Source organism: Agelaius tricolor, unplaced genomic scaffold (assembly GCF_023055355.1).
Source record: "Agelaius tricolor isolate 1412-34295 unplaced genomic scaffold, bAgeTri1.0.p SCAF_17, whole genome shotgun sequence".
Lineage (NCBI taxonomy): Eukaryota > Metazoa > Chordata > Aves > Passeriformes > Icteridae > Agelaius > Agelaius tricolor.
In genome coordinates this window covers 19,844,468-19,867,824 of record NW_027269277.1, presented here as the reverse complement: position 1 = coordinate 19,867,824, position 23,357 = coordinate 19,844,468, and the positions used below count along the sequence as shown (strand labels likewise).

Below are 23,357 nucleotides of genomic sequence, written 5' to 3'. Positions count from 1 at the left end.
CACATTTGCCTGTCAGCCTCTTCTGTGTCTGACCCGATGTCCACTTGCCTTGTGGGGATCCCATCCAAATATGATGAATTTCCGCCAACATTAGCTGCTCCCCTTCCCCCAGTATATAATCCGTTATCCCCTTGGTCAAAATTAATTGATAGACAAGCAGTAGCAGAAAAAGAACCCCAAGAATTTGAACTCCTTGGTTCTGCCAAGGCATTCTATTGTGTTCAGTTTACGTTTACACCAAAAGATCAAGTAGATTTGTACCATGAAGTCAAACAGTTTAAAGTGAACTATACAGCAAAAATTTGGTGTAAGAAAATTTCCCAAGTAGGAATACCTTCCACCCCTGATAATAAGCCCCGTGCCCTTCCTAAGGGGTTTTTCCTCATTTGCGGGGACAGGGCATGGGCAGGCATCCCCTCTCGTCTAATCGGAGGTCCATGCACCATTGGAAAGCTGAGCCTGTTTACACCCAACAAAACCCAAATTATGGATTGGCAAACCAAAACCAACACCCGCAATTCGGCCCGCAAAAAGAGAGATTTAAAGAATCTGGACCCAAATTGCGATTCTGAAATTGTACATTGGTCCAAACCAAAAGGAGTTGCGATCACCGTGTTTTTGCCATGGGTGTCTGCAGCTAAAGCTCTAGGCGAATTATCACATCTAGAGTGTTGGGTTGCTAAACAGGCCAATATTACATCAGCTGCACTTTCAGACCTCCTGGCAGACGATGAAACAACAAGGCAAGCCACCCTACAAAATCGGGCTGCAATTGATTTTCTCCTCTTGCTACATAATCATCGTTGTGAGGAGTTTGAAGGTCTCTGTTGCCTGAATCTGTCATCCAAAGCTGAAAATGTCCACAAAATCATCGGGAAGATGCAACAAATGGTCCAAGACATCAAGCAAGAAACAGCAGACTGGATGGATGGACTCTTTCAGGGATGGGGACTCTCGGGCTGGGTCAAATCCATTTTGAAATCTGTATTTTTAATTTTGCTTGTTCTTCTTGTTATTTTGATCAGTTTTGGGATCATCAAGAGCATTGTGACCAAACTGATCTCGAAAGCTATTTCCCCTTTAGAGGTCAATCAGGTGACTGTTCCCACCTCTTCTGAGGAAGGGACAGAAACCTCTGCAGAATTTACAAAACAGCCTTGGTTTGCTGATGATTGATAGCACTCCGAGCTGAAATTTAATGTTTAAGTGCCTCTTCCTTTTTTATTTAAACGAAAAGAGGGAGATGTTGTAGTGCGTTCTTATATTTTGTAATACCTTGAAGTAGTTGGTTTTGTATTCCCATGTTTTTCCCAAATGGTTTATCCCAGACTATACCCCCCCCCCCTCCTTTTGTGTTATCCCTTTCCTGGGATAAGATCTCCAAAACCCCCACCCTGGCTCTCTGCCAGTCACCTCGACATCCCAGCCCCCTACCTAGAAGTTTCGGTCCAAGTTGTCGAGTGATTAGCCAGGGGCCAAGGGTCAACCCCCCAAGTCCTGCCCCATACGCTGTTTTGTATGTCTGTCCCCTCAGCACCCATCCCCCAGAGATACCTATTGGTCAGTAGGATTTTATCTATGTTAGTTTCCTCCCCCCTTTAAATGTAAGCTTCGAACATCCCCCAGCGCTCTCGGCAGGAGGAACCCCCTGAGGTATGGGAGCTCCCTCGGGACTCCTTAATAAAACCTTGGAATACCCCCTGCTGGGAGTCGGCCCCTTTCCTCTTCCACCGACGTCTCGGTCGTCTCTGCTGCAACGAAGGCAACCAGCCTGAGTGCCCTCAGCACCCTCGGGGCACAGAGAGTGTCTCCCTGCAGTCGGCCGTGGTGGGGCTACCCCCCCCACTCTCTGCCGACCCGGGTAAGGCCCAGGGACTTGAGAGGCTTGCAGAGAGACTGGGACAGTTACCCCCTGTTATAAAAGACCCTGCATAACCATTAATAAATGCCAGTTACTGTCCACCACATTGGTGTATGCATGTGCTTGGCCCATGTGGCAGAGGCGCCGCCACTGAACCGGCCTCGACCCGGGACGCCAGCCCGAAGTGGCAGCAACAACCACCACATAGCTCTGCACTCTAAAGAACTTCTAATATGTGTACTTGGAACAGAATTGTTCTTCTATAACAGCATAAATGAAAACCCATTATACACATGAAAATTTGAGAGAGTGAGACCAGCTTACCACATATAAGAAACATACTGCATAATTACAAATCAAAAGCCAATCTCTGGGATTTTGATAGACAGCATTTAACTGCATACAACTATACCAAAACAAGACCAATTACAAAATAACCAGGTCGTCCTTAAAGAGTTAAGAATCTTACTACTGCCAACAGGCTGTGAAGTTATTTTCCATTAAAATCCTTAGTTGCAGACTTAGATCTTTCCCCTGTTTGTTGTGGTGTGTTTTATGTTTGTTCAGTTTTCCCCCCATTGTTCTCTCAGAAGGTCCTGCCCTGTTACCAGTTTGTGTCAATCCCCAAACCCCTCCCCAGTTGTCTTGGTTATCTTTCTTGTTCCCCACCCCTGGCAGCCTGCCTGTCACTCGACACCCCTGCCTCTTTTTCTAGAAAGTTCAGGACAGGATGTCGGGTGATTGGGTTAGGGGCCAGGGTCCCTCCCACAACTGTGTTTGATGGGTTCTCCGATTATGCCAATCCTTAATGTATCCCTCTCTGATTTGCTATCTTTCACCCCTCCCACCCTCTGTAAAACCCGAGGCTTTCCTCGCCTCGGGGCTCTCAGCTCCTTCCACCTGAATCTCCACGTTTCCCTACCAATAAAATCACCCTCCCTGAAGAAACTGAGGGTCGCCTCTTCATTTCATCCTGCGACTTCGGAGCTCTCTACTGCGGCCACACTTCCGCAAGGCTTGACATCGCCTTGGGCACAAGGCCCTGACTTCGGGTTGGGGAAGTGCCTTACCGGCTGGAGGTTGGCTGGACACTTATCTAGCCTGGGCGTTTTATTTTCCACCGGCCACCGCTCCACCTGTTGTGGGAGCCAAAAATATATGCAGGTAACCAAGATGGCCAAAATCCATATCTGAAGTATAAAGAATTCCATCACCACACTGGCAAAACATCAGACACAGACACTGCTAAGCTTATTCTATGTTAGCAAGGACAAAAACTGCATGCAACATGCCTGTGCTCCACTTTAATGCAACATCAGGCCTGGCACAGGCACACTGCTTCACAGGGCTGTGATTTTACAATCTCTAAGCTTCTTTATCCCTCTTCCCCCACCTCCCCCCCACCACAAGTAGGCTTAAGCATATGGGGGAAATGCACTAAAGTCTTTAACATGCTGTTATCTTCTTTGAGTGAATTCTATTTCTCTTAGCTGAGAGAAAACAACCTAAAGCAAACACAAATACCTAAAATTTCCACACTGAATAATTTTAGGATCTCTCAGGGACGAGGCTGGTCTTTGAGGCAGAACAATTCTAGAAACAACTTTGTCATCACCAATCCGTTTTGAACCTTTTCCTCCCAAGACTTGCCCCATAGTGAAACACTTTTAATGTTGAATAGCAAATTAATAGCGATACCAAAGCCAGTATACCCTGTACAGGTGTATCTGACTGCAATCTTAGAAAGTTTTTTCTAATATTTTTATAGAATTAACCTTCCTTTCATTAATATCACTAAAATTACTTTCAAAGGAATCACTTACTGCTTTTCTGGACTGCTATTTTGTAAACAAATCCAGCAGAGGTACAACAGCCATCAAGAGCAGCATTCAATAAAACGTTTGCATACTGCACATTTGAAGCAGTACCGTCAGTTCTCGCAGCCGCTCCCCTCCTCTGCTCCCCGAGCACTGCGCGGGAGAGGCCGAGAGCGTGTCCCGACAGTGTCCCGAGAGTGTCTTGAGTGTAGGGCGGCGGCGCTCGGTCTCGCCCCGAACTCCAACTCCCAGCAGGCAGCGGGGCGCGCGACCCCGGAAACGGACGGAGCCGTTTGTCCCTCGGCAGTTGCGGCGGTGGGCCGGGGATCGCGCCGGGCCGGCGGGGCGGTGAGTGGGAGCGGCTGCTCTTCCTCCGGGCGCGGCGCGGGGAGCGCGGCGCGGCCGCAGCTGCTCGGGGGGCTGTGGCACCGCTCCCTGCAGTGGGCTGTCCCAGCCGGGGAGCCAGCCTGCGGCGGAGCTCGTGAAGCGGTAATGTCAGGCCCGTGAGGCCACTCGCGCGCAGCTCGATGCCCGTGGGAAAGGCAGTGCCTCACTACTTTATTCAGAACAGCCCGAGAGGCCTTTTCGGTTGCAGTGTCTATTTTGTACGTAAAAAGCGGGAGTTGGCCACTGGATTCAAGCGGGAGGTGTGTTACCCTGCCCGAGTATGGGAAAATAGCAAGAAAAGCATCATTTTGGTCATGTACAAGACTCATGAAATTCTATATCCACATCGAAACAATTAGATGTCGTAATTTTCAAGAACCTCCTTCCCTAGAAGTGCTTCCTACCCCACTGGCTGAGTACTTTTAAAAATTTAGGTAATCCATCTTTAGTTTTGCTACTTTGGAATGATGCTAGTGCAATAGTTTGCTTCTGTGACCTACATAAAAATTTGGACCTAAAGCATGAGGTTTGATTCTCTAGTTTTAAGCATTCATCTCCTTACAGGCTGGTCTCGCATAACTCAGCAAAGTCATACACAGTGTTTTGTAATTTGTCAGATGGTGATAGAAACATTAAGTACTGCAGTATATAAGAAAATTAAAGTTTCTTGAACTCCAGTAACAATAAAATTCTTCTTTATATCTAACTGAAAGTTCTTATAGGATAATTCTAGAGATATGGAAAATTTTCCTCTCTTTGTATGTGAAGTTCTTTTCACTTATTTTTGATTAACAAAAGTGCTGAAGTGACTGTATGGTTACTTTTCTTAGAAATAAAATCTGATTAAAATTTTTAAGATTCAGCATAGGATCTGGATCTGTCCAGGTATTGTTACTTTATTCTAAATTTTAGTGATGAAAAATATTGAAAGCAAGACTGACTTATTGGAAACTGAACTTCCATTAATCCTTTTTGTCCCTTTAGGACAAAGCCTTATGGACACTAATTTATGATAGATGGATTTGCTGGTAGAAGAAAGGCATCACATAGGCAGTAGTTTTGATGAAAAAATTAAGAGATATTTCATGGAATGTCTGTGGATTATACTATGTCACTTCTGTCTTCAGTTCCAAGTCTTTTTAACATCACTGTTAATATACCAATAGATTCCTAGGTATTTTTGGATTCACTAACGAGTTATATCATCTGAAGGGTGTAACAATGTGGGGGGGAAAGGCCATCCTAAGAACTTCATGTGCCTCCTTTTTATGTTGTTTCAGCATTTCTTAATTCTCTGGCCAACATCTAATTTTCTGCACTGGAAGACAAGAAAAAAACAGCAGTATCTTCATATATTACAATGATTAATACTCTAATTAATACTTTCTTAATCTCACTTTGTCATGTAGCTGGTCTTTCTGTTGTCTTAAAAAAGAAATGTGTTTGGATTTATGAATTTCATTCATAGGAATGTCTCTATTTTAAAAAGTAATTTCTCTTAGAACAGTGATTGAAAGAAGACTAAGAGATTGGTGATTGTTATAAATGATCAAATTGAGAGCCAAACTTATAAGAAAATTTAGCAAAGATTTAATAATTTGTCCGCGAGACCGAATTTCTGTCGTCAAAAAAACCACCACAGCCAAGGTCAGCGGGGAGCCCGGGATCGGCGCTGGGTGAGCACACGGATCTGACCTCCCGAATGTCAGTCTCCCCCTGTTCACGAATGCTGCTTTGCGCAGCGAGTTCTTATACAGTTTATTCTGCCCGAGGCAGAGATGACCGAATGTTCTTTGTGTCTCTTCACATGCATAACCGTGGCTTTACGTGTGCAGAGGTAGACAAAGATCCAGTCCAGGTGTCTAGATGATGTCAGAGAACTTTGGGGAAGTCAGCATTCACATGCGTCAGGGTGGCGCCATCGATCATCGTGGTAGATGTAATTGTTGAGACGATAATCACTCTGTGTGACCTGGGGAAGCCGGTGATTATCACCCTCGAAGCTTCTATTCTTGCGTTAAAGAACCCGATGTTATCGCAAGTAGTCCGTGAATAAGACACTGCTCCCAGCCAGGGTGGTCAAAAGAGATTAGATTGGATCTTACAATATTTTATATATTAACAGCATGAATTATCTCTACCATATACTACAGCAGGTAATACTGAAATGATTCCATAACCCCCAGCACCTCATTTTAGAGTCCTTTTAGAGTCCCATTCAAAATGTGAAGGGTATCATTCACCTACCAGTTGATGCCTTAAGCTTCAACATGACTTAAAATGAACAATTTAAGAAAACCAAAAACCCACAAAACAAAAACAAAACAAAAACACCCCCAAAAAACCCAACTGAATAAAACACCCCAGAAGTAAAGACACAGAAGAAACCCCATCAGATCCTCCTCCCACATCCACTTGGAAATATGGCCTTAACCCAAAGATTGCTGAAGACAATCTAGAACTTTAAAAGCTCATACATTCTGCATGCATTAAATACAATTGGAGCTAGCTACTGCATAACCAAATAAGCCATATTTTGTGCATGGAATAAAAATGGCATAATGTTAAACTTGAAGGTTTTGATTGTCCTCTAAGGAATTCAATTGAGATAGGAACATTTACAGCAATACACGAGTCAGTCATTCCAGTGAATCTGTCATTACTTTTGCCATCATTTTATATGATGTTTTGTACTTCATTCTAGTCTCACAGTTTAAATTGCAGATGTAGAAGCATTTGAATTTTGTTATTCCTAGTTAAGCCATGCCTGTTTCAGCTGATGAAACTGTGGGGAACCTGGCTATGAGAGATACAGTCCTTACTCCAGCTGGAATTGAAGGATTACAAGGTTTGTACCAGATGCTATTTATTGCAATTGCAGACTTTGCTCAGTGGCTTCCTTAGCTTCTTTCTAAAAATGTTTCACAAAATGAAGATCAAAATCTGGGTTAAATTTTGAAAGGTACGGTGACTCATTCTATATTTAAGTAGGTTGTTGTAAAAGAGAAGTTGCTGTGAGATGCTAAAAACTGGAAAACTCATCAAACTATAATATTCACCCTTCCAGAAGGAAAGAGAATACGTTTTTGCTGAACTGAGGACAAGGTCAGATCCATTTAAGAAAATGGGAGCCAAAAGTACTATACAATTCTTATATGTTACTCAGCTGCTATTAGAATGAGACTGCTGGGCTTAGTCTTGTATTTGAGTTCATTTTCACAACTGTGAGTTAATTCTTTCAAGCTTCAAGAGAGTATGTTCACTTTGAAACATTAGAAGACATCTCAATGGTAATGTTCATCCTATCTTTTAATTATGTTTGACCGTTCCTAGTTGCTTGCTAAATTGTTATCTTTGCATTGCCTGGTAAGTAATCAGTTTGCTGCACCATTTGAACTATGTTTTTTTCTAGTCTCTTAGAGAAGGGAAAAAGGAAGTGATTAACCTGCCTATAAGTCTGAGGAAATTAATCAATAGACTGAAACAAGTGTAAAATACATTTTACTTGAAATTTTTTGTTAATTTTTTTCAGAATTTCAAAATGATTTAGACTTTGAATTATGTTGTTGTTGAATGTACTGAAGGTAATTTAAAATTGCCTTGGTTTGGGTAGAATCATCATCTACACAGAATGTAAAAGCTCGACAAGTCATATCAAGAATCAGTCGAGAGGAACTGGAAGACAGATTTCTTCGTCTAAGTGATGACCACATCCTACTCAAACAGTATGCCAATAAGCAAGAGGAGAAAATTAAAAGGTATGGGGTTTAATATTTTTATTTTAACTCACAGTACCTTCTTGTCTCTTTAAAGCATCATCAACAAATTAAAAATCATGCTGATTTCTCTCAGAGCACTTTTTAATACAGTACCAAAAATCACCCACTGGACATGATTTTTGTATTGATTTCTACAATCTGTTGTCTCTGAGTATGTGAGATGGTTTTTTTCTATCCCTATTAGATCTCCCTGTACAGAGGTACACTGCTGTCTACTACATGATTGATTGATGATACCTTGGATTTCCAGCTGTGATGGTGGAGTGTTCTGGGAATTGGAGAGCAGGCTGTAGAAGCCTAATTGTTCTTCGGGCTTTTCATTCTAGGATCAGAATGGTCTATCCAGAGAGATTCTGCCCCTTTTTTGTCCCAGTATGTCTTTCAAGAAGTTGAATAGCGTCTAGCTTTGTATTGTTGAATTAGCACTAAAATGTCTTTATAATCATCACTCCTTTATTCAGTAGATAGCTGTCACACTATGTCACAGTACAAGCTGGCTTGTATTGGGCAGTTAATTCAGCTATAGATAAGAAGCCCTGCCAGCTCCATAAACCTGGCCCCTGGGTTGACTGACAGGAACCTCAGCCAATTATGTTCCATCCTAAGCTGCAGACATCTCACTGGTCCGGGAGCTTGGGCAGTGTCAAAGATCAGACCGATGAGCTATCCAGACTGGGTTTTTCAAATGCCTTTTTAAAGAGGGGCTTGAAGAATAAACGCACTCTTTTGCCTCATGGCGTCAGGGTGTGCGTTGTCCCTGTCTCCAACCACTGACACCATGAAACGTGGATATTAAATGTAATAGATAACTTCAGAATCAGAAGAAGTCCCAAATAGCATGGGGAGCACAGTACCCAGTTTACCCACAAATATATAAGCAACCGCAGGCTGATTATTAAACTCAGTATGCTAGGATTTGTGTGCTAATCTTTGCCAGGACTTAGTGTGGCAGCAAACTGATCTGGACTGTGACGAGCTGTTTGTAGTATTACGATATTGCAGAAAGGCTGAATGCTGTGACTGTGTTTGCATTGTGCTAATTGTTAACAAAGTCTTTCTGCATCTAAGCCAGTTTCTGGTGAGGAGCTATCGCCAGCCAGGGGCTCTGTACAAATCACGAACAGGATAGGACTGCCAGGAACGTGTCTTGAGCTGTTTTATTTTCCAGTATCAGTCTCATTACATGGTTATGACAATGGGAAGATGCCATCAGCTCACATCCCAGGCAGCAGACCAAGGACTTAATGGTTACAACTTACTTCAAAACTTTTTTGACCAATCACACAAAGCAAAAGCATATTGACAGTAGTTCCATCCAACCACTATAAGCATATGTAGCTTCGGTTAAAACAATGCTTGCTTATTTCAAATACAATACCTGCTTGTAAGCCTTAAAACACAATGCACAGAGCTCCATTATTAAGCTTATAAGTTCCTAATATCTCGCTAGATATACTTTTCTGCAGCTTAGGGAGTTATTCTAGACAAGCGTTAATACACAGAGCATTGTTCTATTCGTCCTTACTTTTCTACTTCTTACATAATTTTTCTGTTGACCAATCTTATGGCATCTGCTTAGCTCTAATCATAGTTCTGCTATCTCTGATGCCTGCCTTTTGCAGCTTTCCCAAAACCCTCTGATTTTATGGATTCCTACAAGGAGCTAATGAATTCATCAAAGGGTAGTTGAAAATAGTGCCTATTTCATACTTTAAAATCCAAAACATTATTTTCTTTTGACTCAGTATTCAGTGAGCCACTGTCCAGTTGACCAGCATTACATAATTTCCATCTTTTCTGTCAGGTTGTTGTCAAATACAAGATTGTAGATGAAATTAATTGTTTCATTATTTCAAATGGCAGTTCCTATGTTTCTGTGCACAGGAAATACCACTCATCATCCACTTACACCATGTGGGTGTACTCATAGTCCACTTAGGTAAAAATACAATGTAAAGGTGTCCTTCCTTCACTAACCTTAAATGATTAGCCTTAGGAAACTGTTATTTGTCAGTGCTATAATGCAGATTGCTGCTCAGTGGTATCAGTTATCTTCAAGGAATTTGTCCTAGGCAACAACAGTTACATCAAAACTTGAAATTTATTATCAAGGTTCTATGCTGATGTCTCCACAGTGGTTATGTTCCTTTCAACAGAATACTTTTTATGCTAACTTTTCACATTATTTTTCTTTTTTTTCAATTGATTTTCCCAGAATGACCACCAAGTTAATACGGCTCGTTAATGATAAAAGAAAATGTGACCAGGCTGGCTGTGGACCCAAGCGGCTGGGTCAGGCTCTGGAGCTGGAAGAAATGATTGAGCATTTGCGAGAAAAAGTTTGTGAGCTTGAGAAACAAAATGAGAGCCTCCGCAACAAACTCATTTCGACTAAACAGCAGCTCCAGATTCAAGGCCATAGGCCTTGTCCGTACAGCTCTGTTCAATCTCGTGTGAACACTGGTCTCAAAAAAGAGAGTGAGACTGCTGGCATGCCAGAGAACACCAAGAAGGGTATAATTCACATTTATTAAAACAGCTGACTCTTTCGTTGCACTTGAAACCATGATTCTGAATTTCAAAACATTTTTAGTGCAGATCAGAAAATATGCAGAGCAATTGTTGAAAAATAAAATGCCTGGAAAAATAAGGATAGTTTATCTGTCTCTAAGGTATTAAGAGACAAGAAAACTCTGCAAATAATAATTAGAGTTTCCTGTATCTGCTTTCTATTTGGCTGATTTAAAAATACCATGGAAAGCTAATCAGGTATGGATGTTCTGGAGATACTTGCTTTCTTTGAGTGCAATTATGTAAGAAGTACCTTGAGTTGAACAAAAGTAAACAAAAAAAAACTTCTAGGCATATACACACACGCGCGCACATATATATATATCTATATCTATAGCATCTATATCTATATCTATATTGCAATTACCAGTACCTTAACATAACACGTAAAGATCAAAATTCTACATAGGTCAAGTTAATGCACTGAAGTAGGTAATTTTTTCAGGCATTTTGGGAAACTGCTGGTGTCAGTGTACCTTAAACCTAAGTGATGCAGTTCTGAGGACTGAGGGATGGCTGCCTTAATGGTGTCTTTCAAATGAAATGTATTTGGTCCCACCACAAAACTTGGATAATTTCTTCTTGCTAAGAGTAGGAGAAAAATGTGGAGAAACCTTTGCATTTGCTCCTAAAGTAATAACTCTTCCTTAATTACTTTCTCACTTCTTTTCTTCACAATGGGCTTAGGATGCTTCTAAACACAATGAAATTATCTGCAATGCTACTAAAATACAGGCCTAACAATTGCATGTCTGGGTGAATGTCACTTGGGATTTTGCAAAGAAAATGGTGAGAAAAAGTGATTACAAGTTCATGTTCCTGTCTAATAATACTGATATTTATTTTCCTTGAAGACACAATCTCTGTTCTCTTTGAAAGTAAAATGTTCTAAAAATCTTTCAGGACATGTTTTTAACAGTTTGCTTTAACACTGTTTGGCATCGCCCATCCTTCAGATTTTACAGCCGCTTATGTTGTGTATACTATGATTATTTCTATGTCATTTTGATGTAAAAATACTTCTTTTGACATCTATATAGAAGTTGCAATTATTTGTGCTGTATTAAGCTAGTTGGCTTGTTAAGAGCTTTCTCATTCAACAAGTCAAAAATTTATCTTTGTTTTTGTATTCAGGAATGAGATTTCAAGGTTTAGAAGTGAGATCATCTGACCTTGTGCTTCCCAAATGTGGACAGAGTCTGCTCGAGGATTCAAGAGCTGAAATCAGAAATTTGTATGATTTTCATATTACTTCTTTTTTTGTCATTATAGTTCTTAGAACTTAAGGTTTTCTTGAAGAAAAAAAGTATATATTTTAAGAAGTTTTCAGTTCAGAAAATAAAACGGCTGGTTCTGACAATAATAACACTGGTAACAATGCAGAATGTTAAGGAAAACAGGAAATCAACTATTTAGAATGCAAAATGTAGGTACATACGAATTTGGCTACAAGTTAAAACTGGTCTCCAGTGGTGAGGCTTTCTTTGCTAGGATGCAATGCCTGCCTTGTTTGTTATGCGTCAAAGCTGACAAAAGAAGAACCCTAGCTGCAAAATTTTTACCAACATAAGTCCTGAAATGTGCGCCACCATGCAAGTGGTAACTATGTGAATGTGTTTCACTGATGCATTTAAGTTTCATTCCTAGAGGCAGACAGATTTTATGGATAAGCACAAAAAGCACAGTATTAGGATAGTTATGTAAAATGATTCTGATTCACTTTTGCATTTTGAAGTGTGGTTTGTAATTAATCTGCACGTTTCAATTTAAATTGAAGCTTAGGAAACCCTTACAACATCCTTGATGTAGAGATAGCATGAGAAATAGAGAGGTGGTTTATAGAAAAGGTAGTTAGCATTTAATTTAAAGATATTGAGGTCTGATTAGAATATTTTTCTTCTCTGAATTGTGTTTAGAACCTGGGTTTTCTAAAAGCTGTTAGTTTATTTTCACAGTCATTTACTTAAATCAGATTATCGATTACCTTCTCTGGCAATGCTAAATTTCCAATTAATGGGCAAGCTAAGTTTAGAAATACATGGATTAATGTGCAATCATTTATTTTGTGCTTGAAATTTTATAAATGCAATGATTAACTGGAATAATAAGAAACAACTGTATGGAAATATTCCTATAAATTACTTTTTAATGCATTCATTGGATAAATTCCATTGTTTAAAACACATATTTTGATTTTATTTTCTTTTTTGATTTTTTTGGGGGTTAGATTCTTCCATTTCAGAATAAAAGTTTAAAAATTACTTTCAGTGCTCCATCCATTGAAGATCTAATTTTGTGATAGCTAGTGATGGTGTTTTGCTTTTGAGAAACCATTTGTGCTAATGGATGAGGAGGATACTTCTAATATAGAGTATAAGAAACCGTAAACAGCATCTTAGTGAGGTTCTGCTAAACGTTATTCAGTCCACAGAAACATTTATTTTGAGAGTTTGTGTTGCACTTTCATAGAAATTTGAACTCATAAGCCTCTCTTGTAAGGTATGTTAATAAGAAATACAGATTTTGCTGAATACGTAAAAGTTTGGCTTACTTGAGTACTCTTCTTTTTTTTCTTTGAAAAAATATATAGCTGGTTTTAGTATGTAGGATGCTTGTACTTGCAGGGAGACTGTCATTGAGTCCCAAAAGAACCAAATTGAGGAACTAGACCGTGCCAGAGAGATTCTTGGGAGTCAACTAAGAAGAAAAGAAAAGGAAATTGAAGAATCCACCCTACGGTTGAAAGAGCAGGGTACAGCAAGCCAAAGGTATTGTGAAAAATTAAAATCTCTGTGGTGGAAACGTTAGAAGAGTTATATCATAATGTTTGTAGGTAGCTGTGGAAGTTACTACTTCTGTAAAGAAATATGGGCCTTATTAATTTTTGTCCGATTGGTGAAACTAAGCCATAAAATGTTTTGCCAAATAGCATGGATAATTCTAGGCAAGAAAATAGTTACAATGATAAGTTATGATGTTTCTTCATAAATAAACAAAAAAGTTCATAATTACCATTTTAGAGAATTCTTTTCCAGCTGATACAGGTTCAGTTGAAGTTCAAGTCATAAAATTTTAATCACCTATTTTTCCTTCACTTTAATTCTTATAAAATTTTAGGTGTAAGTTCATAGTGGACAATTTAATGTTCACTAGTACTCAATAATTTGGAGTCTACAAATAGTAGAAAAATACTGGCTCTGCTGTTGCAGAAAATGTTGAGATAAATGAAAGTCTCTAACACTGTTTTAGTATTAGAGAGCAACATTGCTTTATTCACATACTCAGCTCTTTCCAGATGTCTAAGCTTTGTAGCCCCTTCACTTGCTCCAGCATGGGATTGTGACAATTTGTCCTGTGTGTCTAAAATAAACAAATATTGGAAGAGAAATTGCCTTTTCAGACATTGAAAATCTATTCTGATTTTATCATAATTTATATTAATAAAAATCCCAACTAGTTTCTCCTCTCATACTTGTACAAATAATGGGGTTTAGTTGCACCGTTTGAAGTAAGGAAAAACATTTAAGTAAATATTTTTTTCAATTTTGAATGATTTTGAACATCCTTTCTAATAAACAGTACAGGCTCAAATTAATCTTAGAATTGTAAGAATATCTGCATAGATATTAAATGATTTTCATGTAATTAAGACACACTGGCAGCTTGTGTGAATGCCGGACTTAAGATGTTATAGTCTAAATTGCTAGCTCTCATTTTCTTTGCAGTGTTTGATAGGTGGAAACTTCACAAAATGGTGTTCTACTGGAACTAAATATTTTGGATGGTGGGAGAGAGGGAAAACAATCTCTTTAGGCATAGGATTGTTTTCTTTTTCTGTCATATACAGCTTTATACAATAAACAAAGATGTATATGTATTGATTGAAATTGCTGTGTCATCAAACAGTAAAATGTTTATTTACCTAAACTGTCTAGTATGAATTATAGAAGAACAAAATAATTTGGCTATTATACACTACATCTTCTTCAAGTACATGTTTATGATGCATTTGTTTTTAATTTTGAAGGCTAAACATTCAGGACAATGTGGAAATGATCAAGGTCCGTAAACAGCTGGCTGAGAAAAGCAATGCTCTTTCAGCAATGGAAGGAAAATTTCTCCAGCTTGAAGAGGTAATTGCAATTTGATCAGTAACATTTCTATGCTCTTATCACATAAGCATGCTAAACAGAAGACAAATTATACACAGTTCTTGAATCTAAGTCAATACTGAGTACCTTAAAATTAACCACAGCCTAGATTTCACTCAAACTACTCCAGATGGAGTAGGGATTTTTAGTCTTAATCTCTCTTTTTTTCAGCAGGGTCTAGCAGGTCTTAGTGATTTCATCTGCAAAGTCATACCAAGCAGATTATGAAGAATGAACTGAGTTGTCTGGCTATGGAAAGAGATCACTGATCATTTAAAGAGAGGATTTTGACTTAGATGGACTGATTTACCAAAAAAGGCTACCAAGCCCCCTTCACTTAATACTCTTTGCTGAAGTTTGGGCAGTTTGGCTCTTCTGTTCTCTTAGGATTTAACCTCTGCTCATATGTTCTTGGAAATTAATTTATAGGGCCACTTTAAGTAATAATTTTCCTTATAAAAAGAGCAATTTTATGAAAATATCTCCAGAACATGCAATTCCATGGTAGATTATCTGTAGGTTTTAATTATACCGCTTTTTTCTGCTTTTTTCCTGTATGTATATGGAAAACTGCATATGCATACAAAGGTGGTATGATAATACCTTGGAAATGGGAGACTTCCTGTAAGAAGGAATCCTACCTGCAATAGAGCTTTGTTACGTATCCAGCCTTAAGAAGTGGAAGCACTGAGTATCCTTAAAAACACTTGTGTGCTTATTGTTAGCATGCTAAATAACACTTGTGCCATTAGATTTTTCTTTGATTCCTTTTTTTGGCCATGTTTTTTTGTTTCTGCATTTTGTTTTGCTTTGCCTCCTTCCCCCTCTTCAGTGTAACTCCTGTATCTTCTCTGCCAAACTGAGAAACGGTTTAACATGGCATTTTGTCTTCTTTCACTTTAAAAAAGCTAAAATAGAGAGAGGTTACTCTAGAATTTAGAGTTAAATTCTCTCTGTTTATAAATAACTAGTTATAAAAACAGCTATAAAAATAACTCTATTTCTTTTTGTTAGACTGACTGCTAATATTGTGTATTCTCTGTGATTTTTGTCTTCCTGAGAAATGAATATGAAAAGCTGAAGATCAAGTTGGTGACTGATTTTTCATAGGTTTTTTGTTAATTTCCAGTCTGTTCAGACTGCATGTGAACGTAAACGATTTTTACAGGATTAACATTTAGCTTCTCCATTTAACTACTTTGTAGGAATGCTGTATGGAAAAAAATGAAGCTAACTTCTTGCTGTCTAAAAGCATTAAACATTAACTATATTCACATATGTATTTGGCATAAATTATCATCCAGTCATTTTATGAAACAGGTGATTGGGTTTTCAACTATTTTGTCTCAAATCGTAATTTGAATGTGATTTACATGCGAATTTTTAATGAATGAGGCCTAATTACAGGATTGTAGGCAGTATAATATTAACTAATATTTTGGAATAGTGGCTCTATTGGCATCCTCCATTTAATTTTAAAATTGGTTAAATGTGCCATCAAAGTGAATGAAAATACGATGGAAATCAGAAGTCTCTTATTAAAGTTCTTCTAGCTGGGAAATAGAGCTGAATGCATGAGGGTTGCAAAAGAATCATATATCTACAATTGTGTGTATATGTGTATCTATAAGTATAAAGATTTATATGTGTGTGTGTATATATGTATATATAAATATAAGGGTTAAGAGAGCTGTAGCAAGCTCTATGATTAACATAGATGTGGATGACATTGATTTCTGCTTGCTGCTGCAGTGGTTTTTGATTAGCATGTACAATCACTGTAAGCACTGCAAAATCTTTTAATTGCTTTACAGATTTATTTCTTTGTCATTTTCATCATGAGGAAACTGAGGTTTTGATATTCCTGAGGGCAACCAGGTCACCTTCTGCTGGCCATGGGAAGTGAAAGTTACTTTTAGTTATTTAGTTCAAGAATGTGTCCTGCTGATCCCATTGAGAACATTTACTCAATAGCGCCTTGAGAGCCCTGTGTTGAAATACATACACAGTGTGTGAACATTCTACAAGGTTTATTTTGATATTCCTTCCTTCCTTTTCACAGAACCTAAAGAACTTGAAGACCAACCATGATGCTTTATTAGCAAAAGATGATGAACTGAATGTTCAGCTTAAAGAGGAGCGGTTAAAGTGCTTTCATCTTCAAAAAGAATTGCAGACGGTAACTATTTCAAACAGAAGGACAGAAGAGGTGAGATTGTGTTCAAGAGATCTTGAATCTGCTTGAACTACATACAGATAAGGGAAGAGTTAATGATGAGAAACCTTTTAATTGTGAAAATGTGAATAGATGTTTCAAACACATTTAGAAGACTGACATGGTGATATATATACTAGTGATATATATACTTTTATCCCATTAAAAAGAAAAAGACAGTGGCTGCTACTTTGCATTTGGTAGAATATCAACCACACTTGATGCCTGTGCCACATAGTCACTGCACCAGTGTTTGGACAATATTTGAGGTTAAGGTATAGGATTCCATGTCAATTCTGATACTGAACAAGTGGTTTGTTAACTGAAAGAAAATGATACTTAATTTATTGATAATAGTTTTTTAGTATTCTTTCAACCTGATTTAATTCCAGTACACTATAGTGTTATATCTGATTCAGCAGTTCAAATCAGTTACTTCCGTTTCTTTGTCTAGAGGCTCTCTGTGGATGTCATCCACACTTAGGGCTAAAAATCAAGTGGTTTATTTCTCATTCTCTTCAATGCATGAGGAGTAAGAGTCTGCAGTCTTACTTGTTTTTATTGTTACATTTTGTAGTAAATTTAGTTTCACCACCTGGTTTACCTATTTTAAATGTATTTTGCATGAACCAGGTTTACCAAGAAGTAACTCAGATACTTCCTCCAAACCTTTCAACTATTGTAATGCATGAAGGTATCTTCTTGCTATCTCATAGCTTTAAAGTTATGTCTTGCTTTAGTGAATGTTTTGAAAACAAGAATGTGTTGTTTATCATGTCAGTAATACACTTAGACTTTTAGATTTTTATTTTATTTTGCATGTATACCCTGAGATTGGCTCTTTTGGTTAGAGCAGGATGCTAATACTGCCAAGGTTGTGGTTTTCATCCCCAAACGGGCCATTCACTTTAAATTGGACTTGATGATCCTTGTATCCCTTCCAACGCAGAATATTCTGTGATGCTGATTTTGTATAAAAAGAACAAATAATAGCTTGACAATGCCTACAAATAATTAACTGTCTTCACACATTCATTGTTATTTGCTTTTGTGCTGTGCATCAAATAAAACTTCCTTCTTCATTTTAGTTACAGGAAAGAATAAATGATCTAGAAAACGAGAACAAACTCTTGAAGGAAAACTGTGATAAGCTGCATAACAGGTGAGTTATGGATTCTGTATATAAAAAATTAGGTTCCTGTCCTATTGAATAGGACTTCATACACTAAGTGCTGGAATGTGCCTATTAAGTGTTTGTGCACACATGTAAATATGTTCATGCTCCAGTTTATCATATCAGTAATTGTATATGGAAGTGTTCATGGTACTCTGCATGTGTTTCATGAGCCCTGTTTAAATGGACCAACTTGTTCTAATACTCTTGAAACAATAGGACACAACTTCTAAAAACTTAATTAAAAATAAGTAGGAGTCACTTTATTTTGAACATAAATGAAAAAATTTTTAGTTGACTTTCTCATTATTTTTTTTAGAGTTATTTTTGAAAGAAGGATACTTCTAGATAGATATATATTAATTTGGATTTGTTTTGGGTTTTGGGATTGTTTCTTGGGGTTTTTTTAACAAAGAGGTGTTTGAATTTTTTGTCAATGGGATAAAAGTTCTTCCAGCACTTCACAGTGAACCTATATAAAGTCTGATATTTAGCTTTTCCACTATTTTTTTTTTTGAGGCGTGGTTTGTTTCTTTTGTAATAGCTATTATTTCACTTCTACTGATACAGAAATAAATAATTCTAGCCAATTGCCACAAGCATATGAAAGAAAAAAATGACCTTCAAATGAGCTTTTCCTTTATTGTGAAATTGTGATTTTATTGCACTAAAGAGGGTTAGATAATAAGACAGGTGTCTTAGAGTTAATAATTGTCTCAGAAAGTATGTAAAATGCTTAACATATTTTCGTGTACTGAAATTATTTCTCCTCTTAAAGTGTTTGGCTTGTCAGTGTGATGGCTGTCAAAAAAATACCAATGACTAAACACAATGTGAGTGATACCAATTTTTGTTTATAGAATTCTTACAATATTTCTTATACTTCCTGTACTGTTTGTAGTGAAATTAAAAATTGTAGAAGTGAAAAATGGTGAGTACAAATAACTTAAAATAGTTTTTTACTTATGAGATGTAACAGTTGTATTATCACAATACTCAGAGATTTGTATAGGGGCAGTTGATCAGTTGTCTGTCACTTAAGTTCATTGTTGTAGATTTCTCCAAAATTTGATCATGTTATAAATATTTCCGATTATGATTTCTTTCTCTCTTTTATCATTATGCAGAAAAGAAATCAACTTATGATATTCCTGTTCTACTTAAGTAATAGAGAATTTAAGATGTTTAAATAAATTTAAATATGCTTCTGTTACCACATAGTAACCTAAAATACGACTGTTCTTTTATCTAAAATGATCTGTCTTTTCATATAGTCCCATTTAAACATTGATTCATGTTTCATCATTCCGTATTGTGGTTTTACTCCAGCCAGCCACCAACCCCCTCACAGCCCTTGCTCACTTCCCCATCAGTTGACTGGAGAGAGAATTTAAAAAGTAAAAGCTAGAAAAACTGTGCAGTGAGATAAAGACAGTTTAATAGGGAAAGCAGAAGCTGTGCACACAAGGAAAGCAAAACAAGGAATTCATTGCTGGCTTCCCAGGGGCAGGCAGTTGTTCCACACCTTCAGGGCCCCATCACGTTACAGTGACTTGGGAGGGCAAAGACCATCACACCAAATGTCCTCCCTTTTCCTCCTTCTTCTCACTTTATCTACTAGAAAATATTCCTTTGATCTGGTCTCCCAGCTGTGTCGCCTCCCAGTTTCCCACACTCCCCCAGCCCTTTCCCCAGGACAGCAGTTTAAAAACCAGAAAAGGCCTTGGTTATCTCCAAGCCCTGCTCAGCAGTAACAAAAGCATCTCTGTATTTATCATCACTGTGTTCAGCACAAATCCAAAACACAGCCCCATACCAACCACTAGGAACAAAAAGTACCTGTGCCTCAGCCAAAACCAGCACCTTGAGTGACAAGAAATTAGGGAAATGGATAATTTCATTATAACCACTGTTTAATGGCTAGCTTTTCCAGTTTCTTATTTTCACAATGGAACTGTACTGCAGCTTACTTTTTGCTAGTGATGAGTAGGAAGTGCCCACAGGTGCTAGATCATTAATAAATCTTTTTAATAGAGGAAAAGAGGCACAAATCCATCCTTTACTGATGTTATTTTTGGGAAGTTGATAGCAATTTTGCCAAAGACTGCAGAACTGCACCTGAAAAGTTTGCAAAGAACAAGTATGAATTTGTCAGTTGACTCTTATTATTTACTCTTTGCCCAAGAAAACAATACATTTTGATAAAGGGTTTGGAAGAGTGGTTTTCATATGACCTTGTAATGCAAACCTGACAATGCCTAAATTATTTCAAAAGAAACGGTGCCCAGTGTGGTTGACCATTATAGTTTATTCACATGGCTTTAACTCTGATGAAATACCATAGATGTTACAGATTTTCCACGTGAATCTTAAATTCAAATGAAAAAACAACACAAGTGGACTCAATTCAAACAAAAACGTTACATTAAGCATAATCATTAAACATCAAACATTAAATATAATCATTAGCATTACATAGGCTTGGAGGAAACCTGTCTTCTGAAATCTTCTTCATTTAAATACTGAGATCTTGAACTGCCATCATAGTAACTCTTAATGGTTTCTCTGACAGTATAGTCTTCCAAAAAACTGAATCTTTATGTGAAATTATTGTACCTAAAGCAAGCAAATGCACATAGAGTTGTCATTGAAATGTGAAAATACTTTCAGAAGTGTGAAAACTACGGGTATTTGATACCTTTTTTGATATGCTTTGTTCTTTCCTTATGGGAACAATGAGACTTTGAGCAGTTAGAGAACACACTGTATCTTTTTTATACCTAGGCAGTACTAAGGAATGATAGTGGGTGCAGTGCATTATATTCCCTGCATATTATCTTCAAAATTATAGGAGAGTAAAATAAATCTTATTTTACTGCAGGACTTAGAAGCATTCCTTAAGTTCATGCATGCTGTAAAAGACAATCTGTCAACGTGTAAGATGTTCTGTGACTGGAGAAATGTATTAAAGAGTTTAGGTATACTATGAAGAAACAACAAAATACAGGGAAATAAACCAGTTTTTAAGAAGAGCACAAATCCGGAATATAAACCCTCACCATGTACTTCAGAGTCTACAGTTCATGCTGTAATAGTTTTTTTCCTTTAAGGTCATTCTTCAAATATTTTTGATGTAACTGCACTTACAAGTACTCAGAATCACTGCATGTAGTCACCCATCAGAGCAGGCATTATCTTTGAGTCTACAGGTACAGTCTACAAGGCTCTGTGGGCTGTCCCTTCTGCAATACTTCTTTCTTCTCTTTTTTTTTTTTTTTTTTTTTTTTTTTTTTTTTTTTTTTTTTTTTTTTTTTTTGAGGCTTGTTACATCGATGTCTGGGAGAGATGGGGTGCAAAATAGATTCCAGAAGATTTTTAAATACATTTATGTATGTAAAATATAATATTTGTTAACTGGTGAGCTTCTGCAAAGGAAAGAGTTGAGGAACTGATGCCTTTGTTTAAAGAAAACCCCATAGTTTATGATTTTTCACAGAATATGTAAATGAATAAAACTGGTTTATGATTTGTTAAGATGGACATTTTTCCAGTCAATAAGAATGCAAGAATTGAACAACAGTAATATGAAGAGCATAGTACTCACTGGCTAAGAAAGCACATTACATTACTTTTTCTTTTTACCTGCAAGGAATTGTACTGTAAATTATATAATAGAATTTCTTTTATTTCAGTCTGAGTTACACATTTTGTTATGGTTTCAGCAGTTCTGATTCTGTACCCCTGCAGTCCTTGCAAATAGATTGGCAGTTTACAAGCAAATAATGTTAAAGCCAAAATAGTCATTCCAATTTCTTTTCCCACTTTTTTTTTTTTTTTTTTTTTATTTCTTCAAGTAGGAGGAAGATTACTTTATATATGCTTCTTAAGCAGTAGCAGAATTGCTGTTTTAGAGTATGAGAAAACTGTTGTCACTTTGTGGTCAACATTTCTTTGACCAGGCAACTGACTTGAGGTTCTGCATGTCTCACAAATTTAAAAAATCAGGTGGATGATTCCAATTCTCTAATTAAGAGGGTTTGCACACAAAAAAACCCCTAGTTTTGTAGTTGTCACTTGCTGAATTTTGCTGTTGTGGATTATTCTGAGATATGCATCTCAGTTGCTTTCCTAGTCCCACAAATGTTGCGTGCTACCAACTTTTTTTAACTTTGGAGCTCTAAATTAAGGTCAGTTCCTTTGCTCATCCCACAAATCTTTCATGGTTTTTAATTGCATCCTGAGAGAGCCACCTGGGTTTCAAGAGCAGCCGGCCAACATGTTTACATGATTCCTCAGCCACAATGACAGTGGTCTCTGTGCTGTTAAAAGGTTTTCTCCTTGATTATTTTCTGCTGGAGCTGATTTCTAAAAGTTTTTCATATAACATATGTTTTATTGCAGTGTCTTCAGTCTGCCTCATGAACAGCAATGGAAATCAAAGGAACAGCAACTGAAACTGCAAATTGCTAAACTAGAGGCAGCTATCAAAAATGATCTAGCAGACAAAAATGAAATCCTTGACAAGATCAAATTAGAAAGAGGTATATTTCTGAGAAAACTAGTATTTTCTCAAAATGTGAGATTATGCCCACGTTGGAGTTGAGATATACTACCCAGAAAAGTGGAATCTCTGTTGCTGGTGTTTTCAAAGCTGCATTTTAAGTATACATTTGCTAAATACTCCTAAGTTATGACTATCTATTAAATGCAAAATATTACCCAATACAGAATATGAGCTGAATGAGGCTCATATAATTTCAGCTGCATTTATCCTTCATCTGTTGTGTTTTCATATTTACTCTTTATTCAGTATTTCTTCTCTTCTCTACACTGAAAGTTCTTGTGGAAAAAGAGACCCCCTCTGACAGTCTCTCTCAAATTATAAACCACTATTCTGTTCACTGTACAAAGCTATGTGAAGCCCATATAGGCCCTTGGCAATGTTTGTCTTTCATTAATTCAGATTTGTTTTTATTTTCAGTACATACTAATTTTTATTTACAGCATTGTACATTTAAAATAACAGTTTTCTTTTAATCTAATGAACAGATTATTTCATATGTGTTTTCTTCATACTGTAGGACAACTTCTTAGTGAATACTGACCTTGCAATCTTTATTTTAATCTCATTACTGGTTACTGTAGCAATATGAAGTTTACAAAAGACAAGCACAGACAGAAAGTGAAGATACTTAGTTTAGAGTTGATTCTTCAATTTTTAAGAGGTGTATTTCTGTGAACAATTTCATGGAATGAAGTGGGCCAACTTGTTGTGAATAATTCTTATGATAATGGGTTGAGTTCAGCACATGCGTACCATTAGGATTCTCAGTAGCTCTGCTGACTTCACATACCAGATTAAATATTTAAATATTTTATTTGATCACAGTAAGTGTTTGCAA

General features: G+C 37.4%; 2 protein-coding genes across 15 annotated transcripts in view; one reads left to right on the top strand and one right to left on the bottom strand.

Moving 5' to 3' along the window:
* The window catches only part of LOC139597502 (uncharacterized), a 42,514-nt gene extending 35,750 nt beyond the window's left edge, over positions 1-6,764 (bottom strand). Inside the window, exons 1-4 of the mRNA XM_071442946.1 lie at positions 6,729-6,764; positions 5,968-6,076; positions 3,790-4,145; positions 2,932-2,997 (exon numbers count right to left, since the gene is read on the bottom strand). Of these exons, the coding sequence (XP_071299047.1) occupies positions 2,932-2,997; positions 3,790-4,145; positions 5,968-6,076; positions 6,729-6,764 (567 nt within the window). The remainder of the gene's footprint in view (positions 1-2,931; positions 2,998-3,789; positions 4,146-5,967; positions 6,077-6,728) is intronic.
* RPGRIP1L (RPGRIP1 like) overlaps positions 3,940-23,357 on the top strand; it is a 53,295-nt gene continuing 33,877 nt past the window's right edge. For 4 of the 14 annotated variants that reach the window (XM_071442913.1, XM_071442915.1, XM_071442917.1 and 1 more), the window contains exons 1-9: positions 4,077-6,913; positions 7,679-7,823; positions 10,060-10,358; positions 11,550-11,649; positions 13,040-13,183; positions 14,443-14,548; positions 16,629-16,775; positions 17,870-17,943; positions 22,357-22,496. In XM_071442913.1, coding sequence (XP_071299014.1) covers positions 6,829-6,913; positions 7,679-7,823; positions 10,060-10,358; positions 11,550-11,649; positions 13,040-13,183; positions 14,443-14,548; positions 16,629-16,775; positions 17,870-17,943; positions 22,357-22,496 — 1,240 coding nt within the window. In that variant the 5' untranslated portion in view covers positions 4,077-6,828. Of the gene's footprint in view, positions 6,914-7,597; positions 7,824-10,059; positions 10,359-11,102; positions 11,205-11,549; positions 11,650-13,005; positions 13,184-14,442; positions 14,549-15,154; positions 16,776-17,869; positions 17,944-22,356; positions 22,497-23,357 lie in introns of those variants that run through there. The other 10 variants (XM_071442911.1, XM_071442912.1, XM_071442910.1 and 7 more) reach the window with 10 other exon arrangements.